The 20,004-nt window shown below is 40.4% G+C and overlaps 1 protein-coding gene across 1 annotated transcript in view; it reads right to left on the bottom strand.

Moving 5' to 3' along the window:
- Positions 1-18,930, bottom strand: part of SMARCD3 (SWI/SNF related, matrix associated, actin dependent regulator of chromatin, subfamily d, member 3) — a 36,302-nt gene extending 17,372 nt beyond the window's left edge. The window contains exons 1-6 of the mRNA XM_010571503.1: positions 18,861-18,930; positions 17,764-17,915; positions 6,124-6,246; positions 3,654-3,749; positions 3,048-3,149; positions 884-1,045 (exon numbers count right to left, since the gene is read on the bottom strand). Coding sequence (XP_010569805.1) covers positions 884-1,045; positions 3,048-3,149; positions 3,654-3,749; positions 6,124-6,246; positions 17,764-17,915; positions 18,861-18,930 — 705 coding nt within the window. The remainder of the gene's footprint in view (positions 1-883; positions 1,046-3,047; positions 3,150-3,653; positions 3,750-6,123; positions 6,247-17,763; positions 17,916-18,860) is intronic.
- Between the last annotated feature and the right edge of the window lie 1,074 nt (positions 18,931-20,004).

Raw genomic sequence — 20,004 nt, 5'->3', positions numbered from 1 at the left:
AACCCAGTGCTGCCTTTAAGTTTATTTCAAGCATTGGTCACCTTAAACCATTGTAAAGCAAATTAATATCATAAAATAAAAGCTTAAAAAGAAAACTAGGACACAACTTTCATTGCAACATTTACTTTCAATGCTCACTGAAACATTATTCATTTATTATAACTGCCAGTACTTTCCCTAAACAGAAGTCTGTCACAAATCCTACCTTCAGGTACTTTCAAAATAAATTAGGTAAGCCTGAAGCTACAGAAAAACAAAGCAAATTAAGATAGTGATAGCTCAGATAACATTACCTTTACAAAATAAATATAATCATATTTACGGAAAAGGTGGAGATGCTTTTAAGTGACCTTCTTGGTTAATTCTAGAGGTCATTGTGAAAGACAAAAAGTCTTAACGTACTGCAGATCATTGAGGGCATTTTGTAATCTGAAGCAGACTTAGGAAAAGATAGCTTTTCTAGTTATATCTTCCATGTCTTCTGCCCTTCATAAACAGGGAAAGAAAAGGGAAGAAAACAGCTCTACATATGATTCAGCAATCAGAATCAGAAGATTATTTCATGTTTCTTAGTACAAAATGATCCATCAGGGGGGAAAAAACAGTAAATCAATACAGTGGAACAATTAAAGAAAGTCTTCCTTCCTGGAAAGGCCACAACTTATGTGGGAGCACTGAACCACCAGATGTGGTTTTTTGACAACACTGGCACATGGGGAGGGTGCTTATTATATTAGTTGTAGTGATTGTTGAAAGCCATTCAGTACTGAGGATACTACAAATCATATGGGGAAGATACAAATCAGGAATTTTCATCCATTCAATCTGCTGATGGATATTATAGTTTGCCTCTAAAGAGCTACTGCGTCCAAAAAGGAGTTACCTGCTGGAAGTACTTGTCGCAGTTAATGTATTCCTTATCATGGGAGTCTTGCAGCTTATTTGTTTTGATGTACTGCCAGAGAGCCTGGATGATGGCTGATCGGGTCTGTGTGTGTATCCCCAGCAAACGGGCTAATCGCGGGTCCAGTTTAAACTGTGGAGGCTGTTAACAGAAAGAGAAAGAGATGGAGATGGCAACAGAGAGAAAAGCAGACAGATACACAAGTATGAAGTTTCAGCTTTAATTCTCAGGGGGCTCTGTTCCTCAGGAGAAGCACCCTATTCAATGGCAGAGATTGCAAAAATACAAGTTGCTCAGATGTGTACCACTGTCGGTGCTCTGGAAGAACTATCCAGGGTTTGAAAAGAATGAGGGATGCTCCACACGTGCTATGCACACAGACTATCTGTATCACGTGCTTTAGATAGTAACAACTTGCATGCAGACTCAGGAAAGAACTTTCCTTTTCAACATTGATGCATAATTTGACTTTAGAGAGTGGAAGAAGAAACAGAACGGCCCTTCCTCTGAACTACTGGAGGTTATCCACAGATACAGAGAATGAAGTCAGGATGATGCTTCTACTGTTGCTACTAACTGCTCAGCTGCCTCACATCAACAAAGTACCTTGGAACTCTGTTTTTCAGGCAGGTTCCCACCATTCTGCTGCATACCAGAAAATTTACCCAACCACAACTAGTCAATGGAATGTATTTCTTCTCCTAACCTCTGTGATACAACTCTTCAACTACCCTGTTCTGCATCTCTAGTAATATACATTCCTTGGATACTGTGGAATTTGGTGCCTCTTCAAGTGTGTACCCATACTCAAGTTTAATATTTGCCACATTATTAGGCAAGGATTACCCTGTTGGGTGCCAGGTCACCCAAAGCTAGCTTTATAACAAATCAAGGCTTAAGGATAAGAGAACACCTATTTTAAAGCATAAATTTATAATAATGGTGAGCATAACAAACATCATTAGATTGTCTTAACAATAAAGATTCTCACTGGTTATATCAGCATTTCAGTTAACTCATACGCTCCCTAAAATTAATAAATTTTTCTGTCTGTCAACATAAAATGTGAGTGTCTTTATCCTGGATAGATGCTATTTGCATGGAGGGGAAAGAGAATGGCACAGAATGAGTTCTTAAAGTTATACAATCAAAATGTGTCTGAGACTGAACTGCCATTGAAGAGGGAGATCCTGTCTCCTCTCAGCAGTGCATTTCTATCAATTTCTTAGGACAGCAACACTTCTTTCAGGGATGGTGTCAGTCAGGTTAGTGAGCTCCACAACTGCAAATCTCCATCATTTGTGCCAAGAGAATGGAGACTGTGGCAGTGCACACCCACAACTGAAATGAAAGTGGTCTTTTGGAGCCGTTTAGCTTTACAGCGGCTTAAACCAGTTTGAGACTGTGCCCAGGAACCTCTTTTATACTCTATCCCAAGGCAGAATAAACTAATTTTGCCTATTGTTTTTTTTGTTTCCTGTGACTGGGATCAGGGAACTGATTTGCAAGTAAGTTTTGTTAGCTTTCAAATGGATCAGTTCCCTGACTTGTTTGTGTTCAGTCCACAAATACTACTAGTACAACAGAACTAATCCTGACAAAAGAGAGGAAGCAGGAATGCCTAACAAGGCCTAAGAGTAATGGTAAATATAACCCTTGCAGGGCAATATTGCCTTATGCCAGATTAGGGTGACAATTTTACCAAAACTTAACAAACCACGAAAGCTGTGTAGTCTGCTCTGAAAAAAAGGCTGCCACAGCTACACAGCTAGTTCAGGTACCACCAGCAAAAGCCACTCCTTTGAATTTCTGTACAGGACCACACACATAACTCATGAGCAACTTATCTATTCTCTAAGAAGCCTGAGGTGGAAATGCATATTTTTTCTGCAGGTGGGCAATAAAAATACTAATTATCATAGTGCCAAGAATAATATTTTGGTAGGCTATAATAGAAACTTACTTGATGTGTCCCCTTTATATCTTAAATAATCTGTCAGTTTGGTATCATTCTAACCTCAATAGACTATGTGACATTCTGAGTCCAAGTATATTGTTTTTTGATGTATGTGACAGGATGAATTTGCTCTGTTGCACTATGTCCCAATGGCTGTATTTTCCACGCCAAAAGGAGTGCACTGACCTGGTAGTCCAACATGAGGAGTAATGTGCACCGCACGCTGACATCACCGGGTCTTTTCACCTGGAAGCCATCTGTCTCCTGGGTTGTGGGAGTTCTGTGCCACTGCCAAAGGAAAAAAACAAGTAAGACGGTCAATCTTTTTTTTCACTGATGTCCACAGAGGTGTATCTTGCACAGTAGGCCATGCAAGAATAAGACAAGTACAAGCCTTCTGAAGATCCTGCAATTAAAAAAAAACCAAACAACACAACAACACCCCCACCCCCCCCAGTCATTTCTTGCTCTGCCCTTACAATTCAGCTTTAGTGCACAATCTGTTCTACTGTTAGCATGCTTTACTTGTTAGGAAAAATGCACACAATTTTTTCATCATTTCATACATTCTGTTCTAAGGTGTGCACTACATCACTACCGCATCTATGTTTTTAGACTATATAGATTCTGTTAGGAAAACACTCTTAAAAAGAACGGAATTTTGAAAACTTTGAAAATACCTTAAATGAGATAATGAATGCAAGGTAACTTAAACAAGGTAGACAACAGGCACATAGCGGTTTATCTGTGCTAGTATCAGGTTTGTATGCAAAGGGTGCACGACCTTCTTACCTCCACAAGATGGTTGTCAGGTCCATAAAGATCTTTGTCCAGTTCAATAACCAAACTCTTAAAAAAAGATGAAAACTTTCGTTTCTGTTTGCTGAGCTGTACAATCAGAAGAAACAGAAATATTTAAGGCTGCATATATTAGCTTATGTTCTATGCTTCATTCTCAGGCTTTCCCTTTCTCTTGAACATTAATTCCCATATAGACCACAAGTGTGATCAATCTAATTGAGTTTTCCCTCTGACAAATGCAGGCTAAGATACAAAAATCTCAACAGTGGTGGAACAGTGCACACTTAAGGGAAGATTTCCCTGACTCTCTTAATGTTGTTGGAAAGGACTGGCTTTTAAGGTGAACATGGCACCCGTGAGAGCGGGTCCAGAGGAGGCCATGAAATTGATCCAAGGGCTGAAACACCTCTCCCATGAGGACAGGCTGAGAGAGTTGGGGTTGTTCAGGCTGGAGAAGAGAAGGGTCTGGGAAGACTTTATTACAGCCTTTAAGTACTTAAAGGGGGCTTAAAAGAAAGATGGGGACAGACTTTTTACCAAAGCCTGACAGGACAAGGGCAACGCTTTTAAACTGAAAGAGGGTAGGTTTAGATTAGGTATAAGGAAGACTTTTACGATGAGGGTGGTGAGGCAGTGGAACAGGTTGTCCAGAGAAGCTGTGGATGCGTGTCCTGGTTTCAGCTGGGATGTAGTTAACTGTCTTCCTAGTAGCTGGTACAGTGCTATGTTTTGAGTTCAGTATGTGAAGAATGTTGATAACACTGATGTTTTCAGTTGTTGCTCAGTAGTGTTTAGACTATAGTCAAGGATTTTTCAGCTTCTCATGCCCAGCCAGGGCACCCGACCCAAACTGGCCAACAGTGTATTCCATACCATGTGACGTCCCATCTAGTTTAGGAACTGCGAAGTGGGGGGCAGGGATTCGCCGCTCGGGGACTGGCTGGGTGTCGGTCGGCGGGTGGTGAGCAATTGCCCTGCGCATCATCTGTACATTCCAATCCTTTTATTACTACTGTTGTCATTTTATTAGTGTTATCATTATCATTATTAGTTTCTTCTTTTCTGTTCCATTAAACCGTTCTTATCTCAACCCACGAGTTTTACTTCTTTTCCCAATTTTCTCCCCCATCCCACTGGATGGGGGGGGAGTGAGTGAGCGGCTGCGTGGTGCTTAGTTGCTGGCTGGGGTTAAACCACGACAATGCCCCATCCCTGGAAGTGTTCAAGGCCAGGTTGGATGGGGCTTTGAGCAACCTGGCCTAGTGGAAGGTGTACCTGCCCATGGCAGAGGGGTTGGACTGGATGATCTTTGAAGTTCCCTTCCAACCCAAACCATTCCATGATTCTAAGGCCACTGTATACCTTTTATTTTAATAGCTTCAGGTTTTTGATGAATGCTAATTTCTTGGCCTGATTTATAAGATGACAGTAAATTTTACAGATTAATCATACACTAAGTAAAAGTACTTCCTTTTACATTTTGCCTTTCCATTTAATTATCAGTATTCACTGTTTACTACAGAGCTCATACTGTCTAAATTAAAAACTGAGAGGTCTACAATCACATAATCTGACTTTCCACAGAATACAGTCCACAGGATTTCAATGAATGTCTTCTATTTAATGCAGATAATCTTTTAGAAACACATCCTCCTTCGATTTAAAATTTGCCAGTAATTGAGAAGCTATTTTGTTCCAATAAAGAATCTCCTTCTTTTTTAAAATATCTGCTCTAATTTCTAAGCTGAATTTGCCTAACTTCAACTTCCAGATGTTGCACTTTGTCACCCCTTTATCTTCCAGCAAGATTATAATTCTGATTCACGTACAGTTATCTCCAGACAAACAGACGTGCCTTGAAAGCCTTGCCCTCTCCATACATGCATGTTCTCTATCTGTTTATCCTATCAAATACTTAGCTTGTGAAGTCTATTCAAATAGGTGACACCTGTATCAGGAAAGTCCAGCCTTCCCCGAGGAATGTTAAATCCATCACTGAGGTTTCTGAGGACTTCAGAATGACAAAACTTTTCTTCCATCTTGCTCTGACCATCCATACATCCTCTTGCCCTCCCTAGGAACATAAACCACTCGCTTGTCCTTGTTATCCTACTCTTCACAACATGCAATGCCTGCTGTAGGCCTGACTCATCACACCTCTTGTGACCTGAAGCCTGCCATATCTTTTAAGGGAATCATCTCGGCCCTATTCTCTCCACCTCCTACCTGTCCTGTCCTTAAGTCTGCTCCATTTCCTGCTGCCCTCCCCACCGCTCCCCAACATTCCCATTATGGCATTATCCCTCACTCTGGCTGGACATGGCACCTTCCCAGCAGCAACAAGCCAATGCTGCCATTCAGAGATGTCTTGTCTGAGTTGATGTCCCCAGTAAAAGTCCACCACCCCACAGGACAATCTCTAGATCCTTGCCAGCCCCAGTGAAGCACAGGTAAGTCATACGTCATCCAGGAGCTTCCCCTCCACTCGCAGCTCCCATGAAGCAATGCTGCCATCAGAGTCATCAGCGTCAGATTTTGCAGGATTAAATGTGTTGGAGATGTAAAGTCTCAGTTTCCGCTTTTGCTGTTATACAAATAGAGAAAAGAAAAATACACATCCGGTTTAAGTCCAAGACCTGAGGAAGCCACAGGAAAGGTGGTAAGTTACACATTTAGTAGAGAATCTGCATGTTCAGTACCGTTGCACCAGGTTATACTAGAATTTAAGATTTTAAGAAAATACACTGAAGAGCTGATCTGAAACTTCCTTTCAAAAACTATTGGCCATACAAACATACTAAGATCCACTGTAAGTGGAGAAAGACAGGAGGTTGCAGGGCCAAGGCCATGAGGCTATACATCCTGTACTTCCGGATTAGGTATTTGAGAAATCATTGTAAGAAAAGCACGATATGATGTCCTTCCTGTCTAGATCCTAGCTAGATTGCTAAGACTCAGTTGCAAACCTCTTGCTACATGAGTGTCTTTCACAGTTGCATCAGTTCTGATTTGTAAATGGCATTCACAAATACAGCTAATGCTGCAAATTACATGCTGGGCCCATGCTCTGCCCATCTTCATTCTACCGTCATGCAGAGCCTGTTAATAGTCCTCCTACAGACACACACCTAAATACACACACACCCTCCTGCTGCCTAACCTTCCTTCTTTAACTGCCTTTCACCCTAATAAACAAGTTGCAGCTCCAACGTGCTGTGAGACCTGAGTGGAGGAAGGCACTGTGCTTCATCATTAACCCAAGTGCTCAAGTCTGTGAGAGATACAATTATGCCCATCTGTTGTCATTTTTACAGGCTTTCTAACATTTCCCAATCACTGTACTGGCTTATGGCTATGTTATTGCTCAGAGCCCTTCTCTCCCGTGCACCATGTGGAAAACCTGGCCATTAACTATGATGCATGGATTCCAGAAAATATATTGCCAAAAATTTCTTTGGGACTCTAATCTCAAATATCTGTTTATAATATAATGACAAAAAGGCTACAGTTGTCCAGTTAATGCAGTCAAAACAACCTTCATCCAACATAAGAAAGGAGCAGTCTTATAAAGCTTTCATACTCAGACATACACACATATAGGAGAGAAGGAAGTTATATACATCACGTCAGGAAACTAAAAATCTGATATGGCATAGAGGAATGTGGGAGGCAGAGATAGATGTATGGCTAAAGAGGAACAAGAAACTGACTACACTTTGCCAAATCTAGAGAAGACAGTGACATAAAAGTTTGATGGAAATGGAGTGTCAATAGTATGCACTCACGGGGGACAGGATTTTCAAAAGTGCCAAGAGTCCAGAAAATAACAGGTTGACACAGATAAGAACAGGCAGATAGGTAGAAAAATATTCCTAGAAATCTTTATTCTTTCTCCATCCTTTCCTACAGGATTTCTGTTGCTAAAGTGCTCTTTCATTACATAAAATGGGTTTTTTTAAGGCCCCAGAATCTCTATTTGTTGTGGAGGATTTGTGAAGGACTTCACATTTCTAAATTCACAACTCCTCAAATTAAGCTGCACATTTTGTGCACTGTTCCTAAATTTTATCCCCACCTGGATTATTTGCAAAACTGTATCTATATACATAAGCAGCTTTTTTCTTAATAGTTCCTCCTAGATATTCCACCGACATTTCAGGTTTATATCACTGATTCCATTTCCTCTTCTTTTGATTTCCAAAGACATTATCTCCATTCTCCCTTTTACCCTGGAAACTCCTTCTCTCCTCATACCTCCCCATATCCAGATAGGAACTGTGTCTGTTTCCTTCGAAGTCCGACATTTCATCACTAAGATCATCCTCTGCACTAACATCCCTATTCAAATCTGAGTATTTTAGAGGTCTTCCTTTCTCCTAGCTTTCAGGCTCTAGCTGCCTTGTACAGTCCACCTAAAACCAAGTTAGTAACAATGCCTAACTCCACTGTTAAATACAAAATACCCCTCCTTGATATTTTCCACTGTTTCCCTTTGCTAACCCCTTATCATTTTTCTTTCAAGTCAAGCACAAGCCAGATGCAGCTTACATTTCAGAACTGGTCTCTTGCTGGGTTCGCTATACTTTCCCTGCTCTGCCAAAGTCAGAGTCTGCGTATCATTTGTTTGTTTGTCCCACATCTCTCTCTTCAATTTACAGTGGTTTTTTCTACACAATGAATTATCTTTCTCAGATTTAATCCTTTCCTCACTGTAATCCCTATAAATCAGCCCACTTCTTCCACATTGTCATCAGAAAGGAACTTAGAATAATTATGAATAAAAATCCTAAGTAATGGCTATCTCTAAAGTTACCTTTTGTCCTACTTTCTACGTATCTTGATTTTAGATCGAAAACCATTTAGCCTTTGACTCCCAACACGTTACAGACACTACTGACAACCTGTAAGTACTATAGAATGCTGAGCCTTTAGTCTCTGCTAAGAAAAGACATTCTATCCAACATGCAAAATGTGTAACTTGCACCTGGGGGCTGTCTTCAGATTTTGGCCCAAGAGGTACTGCAAATTTGCAGCACTGTTAAGGCAGTGATTATCTCCCAAATGCAACCACTGAAAGATCCTTGCTTCTGACTCATCAGGAAATCAGTCAAATAGCACAACTGCACAGCTGCAAGAGGATCCCAACACCAAACGGGCTTTAAATCTAACAAAAATCTTTATTAGAACACAAAGCAGAATAAGGGAACATAAAGAAAGAAAACTCACATTTGCCTGGTAAAATGGAATTTAAAAAAAAAGGTTTTGTAAACCAAATTTTCTCTGCTCACATGTCCTTGAAAATGGTTCATTTCTTCAGGCTTGCTCTTATTCCAGCAACTGTGTGATTTCCGGAGTTGCAGAAAACTCTGTAGGGTCATTTCTGGGGAGACACAGAGAATCCTCTCTTTTTATTCCTTAAGATCCAACTGTGTTTGTGCTATTGCCTTCTTTCAGGAGACTCCAAATTTCTGCTTTTTCTTCCGGCTTCTTACTGAATGAGGCAGTCCCTCATCCTTTTTGCCTCACTGACTGGCCTACCCTGCACTCCAGCTGGCACAATCTTCCCCTCCCTCTGAGGGCTCTACCAGGCCAAGTGCACCTTAGGACATGGCAAACATTAGCCTTCCTTTCTACAGCTGAGCCACCACCCTTTAAAATGAACCTGCACAGCCAACTGCAATCAGGTGTCAGCCATCACAGTTGTCATAACCAGTATCTCTAGACCTGACCTGCAAAGTGCAGCCAGATCTGCCAAAGATGTTCTGCTAAGCAGTCTAAAAAAACTGTGGAAAAGACATTTGGCCATGAACATTGCTTGAACAGCCAAACCTGTCCTTCTCTGTACAGCACTGTGCTGACCCAGAAACATTCAAGCCTCCACAACTACTTTTCTGAAGCTGCTGCCAACATGTCCACCTCCTGTTTGTTCCCTTATGAGTTGCTGCTCCATTTTTTCCTTCTTTCTGACCTTCCCAGAATTCCCACTACCACCTCCTCCTTACACATGTCTAGTGTTGCCAGCACCACTGGCTCCTCATAAAAGCTACCTGGGAACAGCTCTGCTCAAGACATTCTGGGAGGCTGACTATCTACCAGTTCCAGAAACTAGACAACAGCATTTGAACTTGCCCTACATACGCTTATCAGCAACTGCAGTAATACATACTTTGAGCAGTGGCATTAAAGAAAATACACTTAGAAATCTCTAGCGAAACATCAGAACCATAGCTCTACAAATGAACGTTTTCTTTGGACCAGCAGGCTCCTTCTCCTCTACCATGACTTTTCTCCTGTCAGCTGTGAGACACTACCATCTCACCTGATGAAGAAGATCCTGGCAGAGATCCAAGAGTATAGTCTGAATCCCTCCTGAAGGAATCTACCCAGTGAGTAACAACTTCAGCACTCACAGCTATACTGCTAGCATAAGGAGGTCCAGTCTTGGAAGATGGCAGCTCAGAGATGATATAGATAGTCAAAACTGAGCTCAAGAAAGAAGGAACACCAAAATGGTGCTGGCTGGGGTTTTATAGCCACTATACAGACCATAAAGCCTCCTTGGCTAAAGACACACACCCAAAATCACTGCACTCGGTTCACTTATCAGTACTCCTGGGTTCCACAATAATGCCAAGTTCATATCCAGAAAGCTCTGAGAGTGAGGTATTCTTCCGTCTCCAGCTGAGCAACTCCATCTCATCCAGACGGGAAATGATACATCAGTTACCTACAACTTGGTTACGCTGCAGCTTAAATACAGCAGCGTGACATACTTGGGCAAGAAGCCGCTGCCCTTCAACAAATTCTACAAATTTCTTAGCGATGCACGTTATAGCACAGATCTAAAATCTATTCTCCTCTCTGTGTGGTGGCTTCTCAGAGAACGGAAAAGCAACCAACCAAAACCTGAGGCCTTGTTTTTTACTGGTAGGATTCTCAGAAGCTTGGGGCAAAAACTAAAGAGAAAACTTACAGCTCTACGGCAAGAAGAAAGCATCACATTTCACCTCTTCAGACACACTGAAACTTTGCCACCCAGAAAGACAAAGCCCAACAGGGGGGAATATCACAGAGACTTGATCAACGTTGTGAATCAAATAACCTCTTGCTGAAGTTAAAGTTTTCTTCAGTGAACTCTCAGGTAGGACACAGTACCTCCAGGACACTTCCAGGGAAGTTGTGCTTGGGATTTCAAACAAATTAACTGAGTTATCAGCAGATAGACTATTGCTGACTGAATCAAGGAAATCTGGCTGCTGATCCTATGAATAGTATTAAGAGCTCTCTATGCACGTCTTAAGGATGGATTTCTATGTACCTCAACAAAGCATAAAAACCTCATGCATAAAGCACAGTAAAGATTAAAATCTGTGTTTCTGTCTTCGTATGGTCTCACAAAAACTTTTTAGGAAGGAAAAAGAACCATCAAAGATAAAAGTATCATGGAGACTAGAAATCAGGAGACAAAAAGAACAATGACCACCAATAACAAGTGTTCAAGTCTGACCATTATAAAAGAATCGAATGAAACAGAGAGTGTTCATATCAGAACTGGAATATAGAGGTATTGCTCACCCAGAGTAGCAGCAGACAGATATGTCAAAATTTGTAGAAGAATCAAAATTAGTTGGGTAACTCATGACAACAAAAGATGGACAAGAACTTAAAAATGGCCAACCCAAAGCAGGAAAATCAGTGACTTGGTAGAATATGCAAGTATCATGAGTACTAAAAGGAACTACCCAACATTTACTGAGTTCAAAATTGCACCAACACATGAAAAACACCTGTAGACAGTTCTATAAAAACTTCAACAACAACAACAACACAAAGCTCAAAAAAAAGTCAAATAAATGTTATAGAGGAATAAAATGGAGAATAGTATGCACAATAGTCTATAAAATCAGTTATAGCAGCTTACTTAGCAGTTGTATACCATACTCTCTCAGGAAGAGAATCAGGAGGTGTATACTGACGGGTGATAAGAATAGCTAGGTGCACTGAAAAATTCTTTCTCTACAGTGATTGGGAGGGCTGAATTTTTTACCTAAGAAAAGAGAACATTAAAGAACCTGGAAGACATATTTAAAATATGGGCTGATCTAAAGAAGGTCAGGTGTTTGCATTTGCCTTATCTCACAATGCAAAAAGCATAACACATAAAATTATGCCACAAGACCATAAATTCAAACCTGATCAATGGAATTATGTCATGTATGCTATACAGAGCATAATGAAGCATAGTTAACCCATAGAACTCATTGTCACAGAACACAGATTTAGAACTTGCAGGTTTATAAGCAAGAAGAGACTTTATTGTCCAGTTCAATTTCCTGTGCAACACAGGCTCTAATCATTCATCAAATAGGGCAGCTCTTTTTAAAGGACATCCAGTGTTGACTTAAAGACTTGACAGAATGAAAAATCTATTACATCTCTGATATCTTGTTCTAGTGGTCATAAATATGCATATTAATCAGCCTCAATTGGTCTATTTTTGAACTGCCAGCTGTTGGACCAAAGCCAAAAGCTCTTTAAACAAAACAAAAAAAACCAACCAAACAAAAAAACAGGGAGTGACTATATTATGTACAGATCCCAGGAATATCCAGTCATATCAATACATGAGAATTTTAAAAGATGTCAGACCTTTCTGTGTCTTAATATAAACTGATCTCTAATTACCGGAATTTAGGTGGAACTGTCACCTACAGTTGGAAGGGTTTCTGGCACCTTCCTATGAAGTACTTAGCATTGGAACACATTACCCAGAGAGGCTGTGGAGTGTCCCACCTTGGAGATGTTCAAAAGCCATCTGGACATGGTCCCGGGCAACCAGCTGTAAGTGGCCCTGCTTGAGCAGGGGGGTTGGACAAGATGACCTCCAGAGGTCCCTTCCAACTTCAACCAACCTGTGATCCTGTTACTGGTCACTATTAGTAAGGACACTGATTCACACCAGCCTCATAATTCCTGTTGCTACTGCATGTGGGAGAAGGAGGGTGATTATGCAAGTTGTAACCATGTTCTCATCAAATACTTAAGCTAGTTTGTGATGGGTTGAAAATGCACATGTACTTTGCCTGTTTGTGTCGGGCCTGATTAACTTTTTGCCCAGTGGCATGATTCGGTCCTAACTAGTTAAAAACAGTGTAGCATGGTAAGGCTGCAGGCACAGTCTCTTGACCGTGAGTAACTATCCAGACAACAAGCCAACCAGTAATGCAGTAACACTTCTTGGTGTGGTCCCATTGGCAACTCAGTCCTCTCAATAATAACATGTGTAAGAACCCCCAGATCAGTCTATAGAAGACAACCTGGGAACTCCTAGGCCCAAGTTCAGGGGTATCCAAAAGGAGGTGGACTCACCTAAAGCCCACTGACTCTGAGGTGACCCTCAAAGATTGGGTGACTGCAGATCAACATACATGTTAAGGCTATGACAGTAAGACAACCACAAGCCATGACCCAACTCTCCCAATGTATAACCGCATACTAATCAGACAATATACCTGTTGCTGGACTGACCTCCTCACACTAGTGAAACTGTAAGCTATTTGGCTTTTTTTTATTTTGTAAATGTTACGGTTGATGATTAAAGATGAGAAAATTCCTAATAAAATTCCCTCAATAAATTGTTTTGTTTAAATTGAAATTACCATAAATTCTGTTCTGCCTTCAACATATTTCTACTTTAAATGACTTGTGCAGACATTTCCCCTGAAGAGCTTTACAGTATCTTATCAAAACCACTGTAGTGCTTGATGGATTACACCAATGGGCCCTAGGGTCACTGAGCTGTCAGCAACAGTAAGCCCAGGTCACAGGTCTGTATCATGTAATGCTTTTCAGAACCCATGAAGATACAATTTCAAAAACGAAATCTCTGTTTCTGCTCCTTGATTTGGAGCAATTTTGCTTCTCTGACAATTACGACCTCTTTCTAATTTCAGGCCTAACATTTACTCAGTCACCTTTTCCCCATTTGTTCTTGTGCCAGCATTGTCCTTCAGCCTAAATGTTGATACTTTTCTTCCCCTCTACCAAAAAGACAGCCACTCCCAGTTCCTCCCAAATTTTTTTGTGTTCACATATAAAAGCTGAGTGACATGCACAAGGTGAATCTTCCTTTCCCTAGATTGCAGAAGCTCTTTTTTCGCATAATTGTTCTAGTTTGAACTGTTCATTTGGTGTATTGATGACACTGTATTCCAGCTTTAACAATCAGATGAGATGCCACTAGGGTCTTCTGCAGCAACACTAGACCTTTTCTGTTGTTACAGGGAATTCTAGTTAACTGACCTTTCATAATTTTTTTTTCTCTCAGTCACATCATATTAAGATTGTTATTATCAAAATAATAAACCTCACCTTTAATGATGTTTCAAATCAGTTGGCAACTATTTTATAGCAGAAATTCCTCCAATTAATCCCAGTCAGCACCAAGACCAACATGACAACCACAGAAAAGGAAGTACACTGCCCATGTGCCGCAGACCTCAGAGTGCAGAGGGGAATCTACAACAGCTAAAAAGTGATAGAGCTGCCACTGCTCTCAATTACCTTGAATTTTCTTTAGTAATCCCCACCTCTTTCTCCATAATATCCCCTGAAGAATGAATAAAATGCTTTGCTCAAGTTGGGATAAATGATACCTACTGCATTTGTTGACTGAAGTGAGTGCAGGTTTGATTCTAAGAGCTCAATGACAGTAGGGTTCAGAGTATGACACAAAAATCTCCACAAATTATTTATTCTTCTGCCCCGAAGAATATCCCTCAGATGCTTGAGGTTTAGAACTCATTACACGGAAAAGATGAGAGTCTCTTAGAACAACAGAACTGCAGAGCTCCTGTATGAGGTGCTGCGGACACAAGGCATACTAAGCAAAAAAACCCAAAAACAGTCTTGCCTGAGAGGGCAGAGGACCAGGCAGAAACCTTAGCATTTCAGAAAAAATGCAAAATCCCTTCTGCTGACAATCTGGTAGCAATTCCTCAGCCATCTTAAAACCTGAAAGTGGGGAACCTGGGAGTAGATCATTTAGTTTGAGGAACCACAACCACACACAGGTCTGGTAAACTCCATGTCCCACACTAGTTCACTGTGAAAGAGTGACAGTCCCTGGATAACAGTTTCCGGTTTGGGTGAGACCAAACTATTGTTTGTGGTGCCAGGGCTTGGAGTAGGAGCCTTGCTTGTGGGATGGGTCACTAGATGCCCTTCTTTCAGCCAGGTGACCCCTGATTCAAGTCTTGGGATGAAAATCATCTCAGTCTTAAAATTACGTTTATGTCCACAACTGACTAGTTATCTCAGGCTTAGTTAATCAAAAGAAATAGGCACTTTTTAGGGCATGATTTATCTATATTCTTTTAAATATCTACTTCTGTATGAGAAGAACTGTGCCCTGAACTCCATTGCCTACACTAACTAAATTGCTCAACTATAAAGGGAGTCCAGAGTAACGAACTTACATATAAATAAATACAACATAGATGTCTATACTTAGCCAAATAAATCCCACTCCCAAAGTCCACCATGGCCCGAGCTGTCCAGATTTTCAGTAATGCATTCTTCTTTAATGACATCTACTCATCTGAAGTTGAGCCATACAGTTTCTGTTTCCTTCAGGCCATGGAACTTGCTATTTCTGTACCTCTAGTCACACACTGCAGTCAAACAACCCTGTCTGCCTGACTCCCCACTAAAAAGTCCTTCCTGGAATTCTGAGCGTGTGAGTGGGTGGGTCTTCCATAAAGTCAGTGCAAGGACTCCTGCAATGAGTGGCATGCAGCAAATGCTGCTCTGCGGGCAAGGAATTCTGAGACTCTTGTCATAGATGTAGTCCAAGAACATAGGACTGACAGAAGAGGAGAGAACACACTAGTACGCAATAGGCAGAAAAAATAGAAGGCAGGATCTAGACTGGAAAAGTTGGCAGCTGAGAGCAGCTGCTGACAGTGGTAAAGTGAGTTGGCAGGTGGTGAAGGCCGTTTCCCTCCCTTCAACCAACCTCACGACCCCAAGGCCTCCTTGCTTTCTGAGCAATCCCGCAGCTGTCATCTGTTTCAACAGTGCAACTGTTCACAGAAGATCCAAGTAGGATCAATAGGCCCAGCATATTTTATGCACTGTCCTCAAAGGCGTTTGAAACATCTCCCCCTAAAATTTCTCCAAAATAATAGTCTTCAGACAGAAAAAAACAGCCTGAGCAACACTAGACCATAAACTTGTGGTTCCCAAAGACTGCTTCTAGCTACAACTCAATTGCTGTGACCAGTGAGATAACTGCAATTACAACTGGAAATTCTGAGGAGTCCTGCATATTCCCTACATACTATCACATACCTCAGACAAATTTAAATTTTTCTCAGGATTACAATCCCAGTTTGGGAACCACTGTTTTAAGGCAAATATTTCAAAATTACAAGAGCTTTGATAAGAGATGGAAATGCAGAGATAATTTTTATTGCTGTTACCAATGCTCCAACTATAGTATAATGAAAATACTTGACATCAGAATAACCCAATAGGCTTAGCTTTATTTTGACAGGTCTTGAATTTCACAGATGCTACGTGCTAAGTCTAGACATGAATTTGAAAAACATCTGTTTGATCATTCTTTAGATGTTAACTAGCTGAGTAACTGATACTTAAAATGTGTTTGCTGAGCCCTAAATGGAAACAGAATTTTCTGTCTACAGTTGCTCTAGACTGTTGTGCCTCCTATAGTCTTCCCCATTACAGGCCCTGAATATCTCCATCGTACAGCTTAGAGCTGGCACCTCATGTACTGGTCAGTTCCCTAGTTAAAGGGATTACCACAGAATAAATATCTTCCTGCAGATTTATGAATGAGAGTCTAAGTCTTCAATTACTTTTAAACATGGCCAAGTTCCTAGCTGGTTTAAAATAATGGTGTTCTACCCACATTAAGAAGCTAAGACAAATTATTCCTTTTGAAAGTCCAATCTACTATATACAACACTTTTTGACTACAAACTTGTGATTTAAACCATCCACACTTCAGTTTCCTATCTATAAAATAGGTATGTTAATGGAACTTAATTTTTTCCATTTTTTTTCTGTTTCATACATATCAACTGGAAAAACATCAGAGGTAAAAGCCTTCCACATCTTATCAGATACCTGTACAGTGACAAATAGAATGGAATCTTGATCTTAGTTGAGCTGATACCCATTACTGTGGTACAGACAAGAATGACAGCTTTACTTCACAGTAGACATACAGCTACAAAACTCTTCATACTACAGGATTTATTACATGAATAATATGAGCATTCAATACAGTCACAAGAACTTAAATAAGACATGAAAAGAAATTCTTCACAATGAGAGTGGCCAAACATTAGAACAGATTGCCCAAAGAGGCTGTGAAACCTCCATCCTTAGAGATTTTTAAAACTCAACAAGGCCTTGACAACCTGGTTTTGAGCAGGAGGTTGAACTAGATGACTTTCACAGTTTCCTCCTACGTAAACTTTTCCATGATTCAGTTGAATAGACTCAGAAAACTTAGGAAAAGACCATTTCAGAAGGATATTATGAACAGTGAAGTGCTGGACTTGATCTAATAGAAATTGCAGAAAATGTCATCCATTCTTTTCTTACATGAATCATCCTTTTACAGACTATGTAAATGTGTACACTTTTGCAGGATCTTCAACAATTTTTCTGTAAGTAATTCTTCCCATTATATATTCTGTTATTCCACAACTTTAGCTTTTGACTGAATTCTAACAGGAAATGTAACACCTCTCTTCAGACATGCCTCTATTCTCTTATTTTCTTCTTTTTAATCATTCTAACACAAAGTTCCAAAATCAGTGTTTATTTATCCAGAAGCTATTATTCCCCTTATTAAAGGCTTTCAGAACCATTCTGTGGTAATATCCACAGAATTTTCTCCACCACTTTTTTATGCATGCTGCTTCCCAGCTGCTTATTCTTAGGAGCTTTCTCTGATCTGTTTCAAAATATCTCTGTTAACAGGACTTCTACTGGAAAGATCATTCCACCATTTAATACAAGGATTATTTTTTCCCCCTAACTCAATCTACAGATTTTCATGACATACCTTCATTGGCCTCTTCAGCGCTTCCTGAATATCCACACGCTTCCGCATAATGGTCTGGTCTAGTTTGCGTTCAAAGGCCAACAGATCCATGTAGGCCTGGGACTCAGGAACCAGCTCCCGGATCTGAGAAGGAAGCAAGGAATATCCAAGCACTGGAAGCAAGAATCTACCATGTTCCAGAGCAGTAATACTGACACCTTCCCAGCCCTTAGACTGATGTGCTCAGAAGGAGTTATCCCTAAGACAATAGTTCCCAATTAGCAGGGCAGGTCTCAGTGGCATGGTACAAGCATACGACTGAAAAGCTGGAGCACAGAACTAAAGCTAATGAACTCTGGAAGACCCCAGCTGGATTCAAAAGGCCTGAATCATGGCTGCTTCTTTTCAAGTGAGGCTTAGCTACAAGCAGCCTGGGAGCCGCTCCTCTCAGCAATGTAAAGTACAGTAAATTTGTCCTGTTTAAACTAAAAAAGTTCTGGGTTTCTCTAGACTGACAATAAAGGAGGTGTGTTCATGTTGATTTTTTTAAAAACAAGTGTTACTCGTGGTAAGTAAAAACTGCCATTTAGGAAGTCAGCTTCTGTCAACGCATCTTCTTGGCTGAGGTGCAACTGACCTTCACGTCAAAGTTTCAACATGACCAGCTATGAGGTGTCAACTTACAATCTTGCTAACTTTTACTGGTACTTTAATACATTAGCTAAACTACATTAGTTCTATTAACAATCCCTCTTTTTATTTTCCGTTTTCCAGAGAAGTCAGCAGAGGAGGTGATATGAAGTAGGTTAGGAGGAAGACCTAATGATCTGAGCTTAAAAATGGGCAAGTATACCCTTACATGAAAAAGTCAGTTCTTAATTGGGAATAACTCATGCAGGCAAACCATAAAAGAAAGGAACTGTAAGTAATTATAATAAATCTACTGGACTGCCTTGTCTATTTCTACGATATTCACTCTAGCTTTCACCTATATAACTAGAATATTTAACTGTTAGAACACTTCTGTTCTACAGGAATTAAAAGCTAATTAGCATTCCTGTTTTGCTTTAGAATCAGAAGTCTACATTTTTAATTTGGTGTAAGACACAAACACCTACGGGAGAGACACCAGGCATACACCTGTTCACTGTGTTCTGCAAGGACGCAAGAATTATTGCACGAGGTCATCCCAACAGTCGTCTATCCTAGTACTGTCTCTGACAGCATTTGAAAGTTGTTGCCCTTTAGAACCTAGAACAGCCTGAAAAACAGCATTCCAGAACCTCAGTAGACAGTGTGTGAAGAAGTACCTCCTTTTGCTCATTCGAACCTGCCATCTGTTAACTTCATTTCGTGCCATCTTCTTGCATTTCTGGAGCAGCAGTGGGCAGGCATTCCCTATGCACCTTCTCCATACTGCTTATACATTTTACAGTTTTTTGTCATCTCTTTCTTAATATTTTTCTTTTTCAGCCTGAAAAGGAACAATTCCTCCCTTCTGCATTTAGACTGATTAAGACTATCAAATAAATGTCTCTTTCAACCTTATTTATTTGTCTATTTGTTTTGAGATGCTAGAACACCTGTTCTATTTACAGCAGGACTGACACTTTGGAGAAGCAGAAACCATGGAGCCAAAAACTCTGCTCAGCTTTAGCTGAACCACTATATTTTTAACTGCTTGTATTCTTTCACAAAGTCTTAGTATCAGCAGAATAATGAAAGAACATGAACATTTTCAAGAGCAAAGCATGAAGAGCAAGCATTGCCCTGGAAACATCGAGTTGCCAGATAGCTTGCAGAATAAAGACAGCTAGGCAATACTTCCTCCACACAGTGAATACAAATCTTTGGACTCAACAAAATACCTCAGTGTCCCACACAGAAGAAAAAAATTCTTCTGTTCCTTCCCCACAGAGGAAATTAACCGTGCTGTACTGCAGTCAATTAAAAATTGAACCCAGAACATAGTTTCAGTCTTTTAACTCCAAGTTTCAGCAGAGTCAGTTCATGAACTCCTAGGCACATGATGAAGCAGGGAGCTGGCCTACACAGCCCTCAAGTTAAAGCATATACTACAGCTGTAATACAACCTTTCCAGCTGGTTCACAGGGTACTGGACTCAGGTTCTAATGAAATTTCTAATAAGTTTGTACAAACAGCAGTGATCTTCAATAAATATTTCTATTCCATGCTTTTACATCTCTTACCACATGGAAGTGAAAGGGTATTTCCTATTCCATTCCTATAACCAAACTGGAT

This window comes from Haliaeetus leucocephalus, unplaced genomic scaffold, assembly GCF_000737465.1.
Source record: "Haliaeetus leucocephalus isolate CR32 unplaced genomic scaffold, Haliaeetus_leucocephalus-4.0 Scaffold335, whole genome shotgun sequence".
NCBI classification, from domain to species: domain Eukaryota; kingdom Metazoa; phylum Chordata; class Aves; order Accipitriformes; family Accipitridae; genus Haliaeetus; species Haliaeetus leucocephalus.
This window is presented reverse-complemented; position numbering and strand designations above follow the sequence as displayed.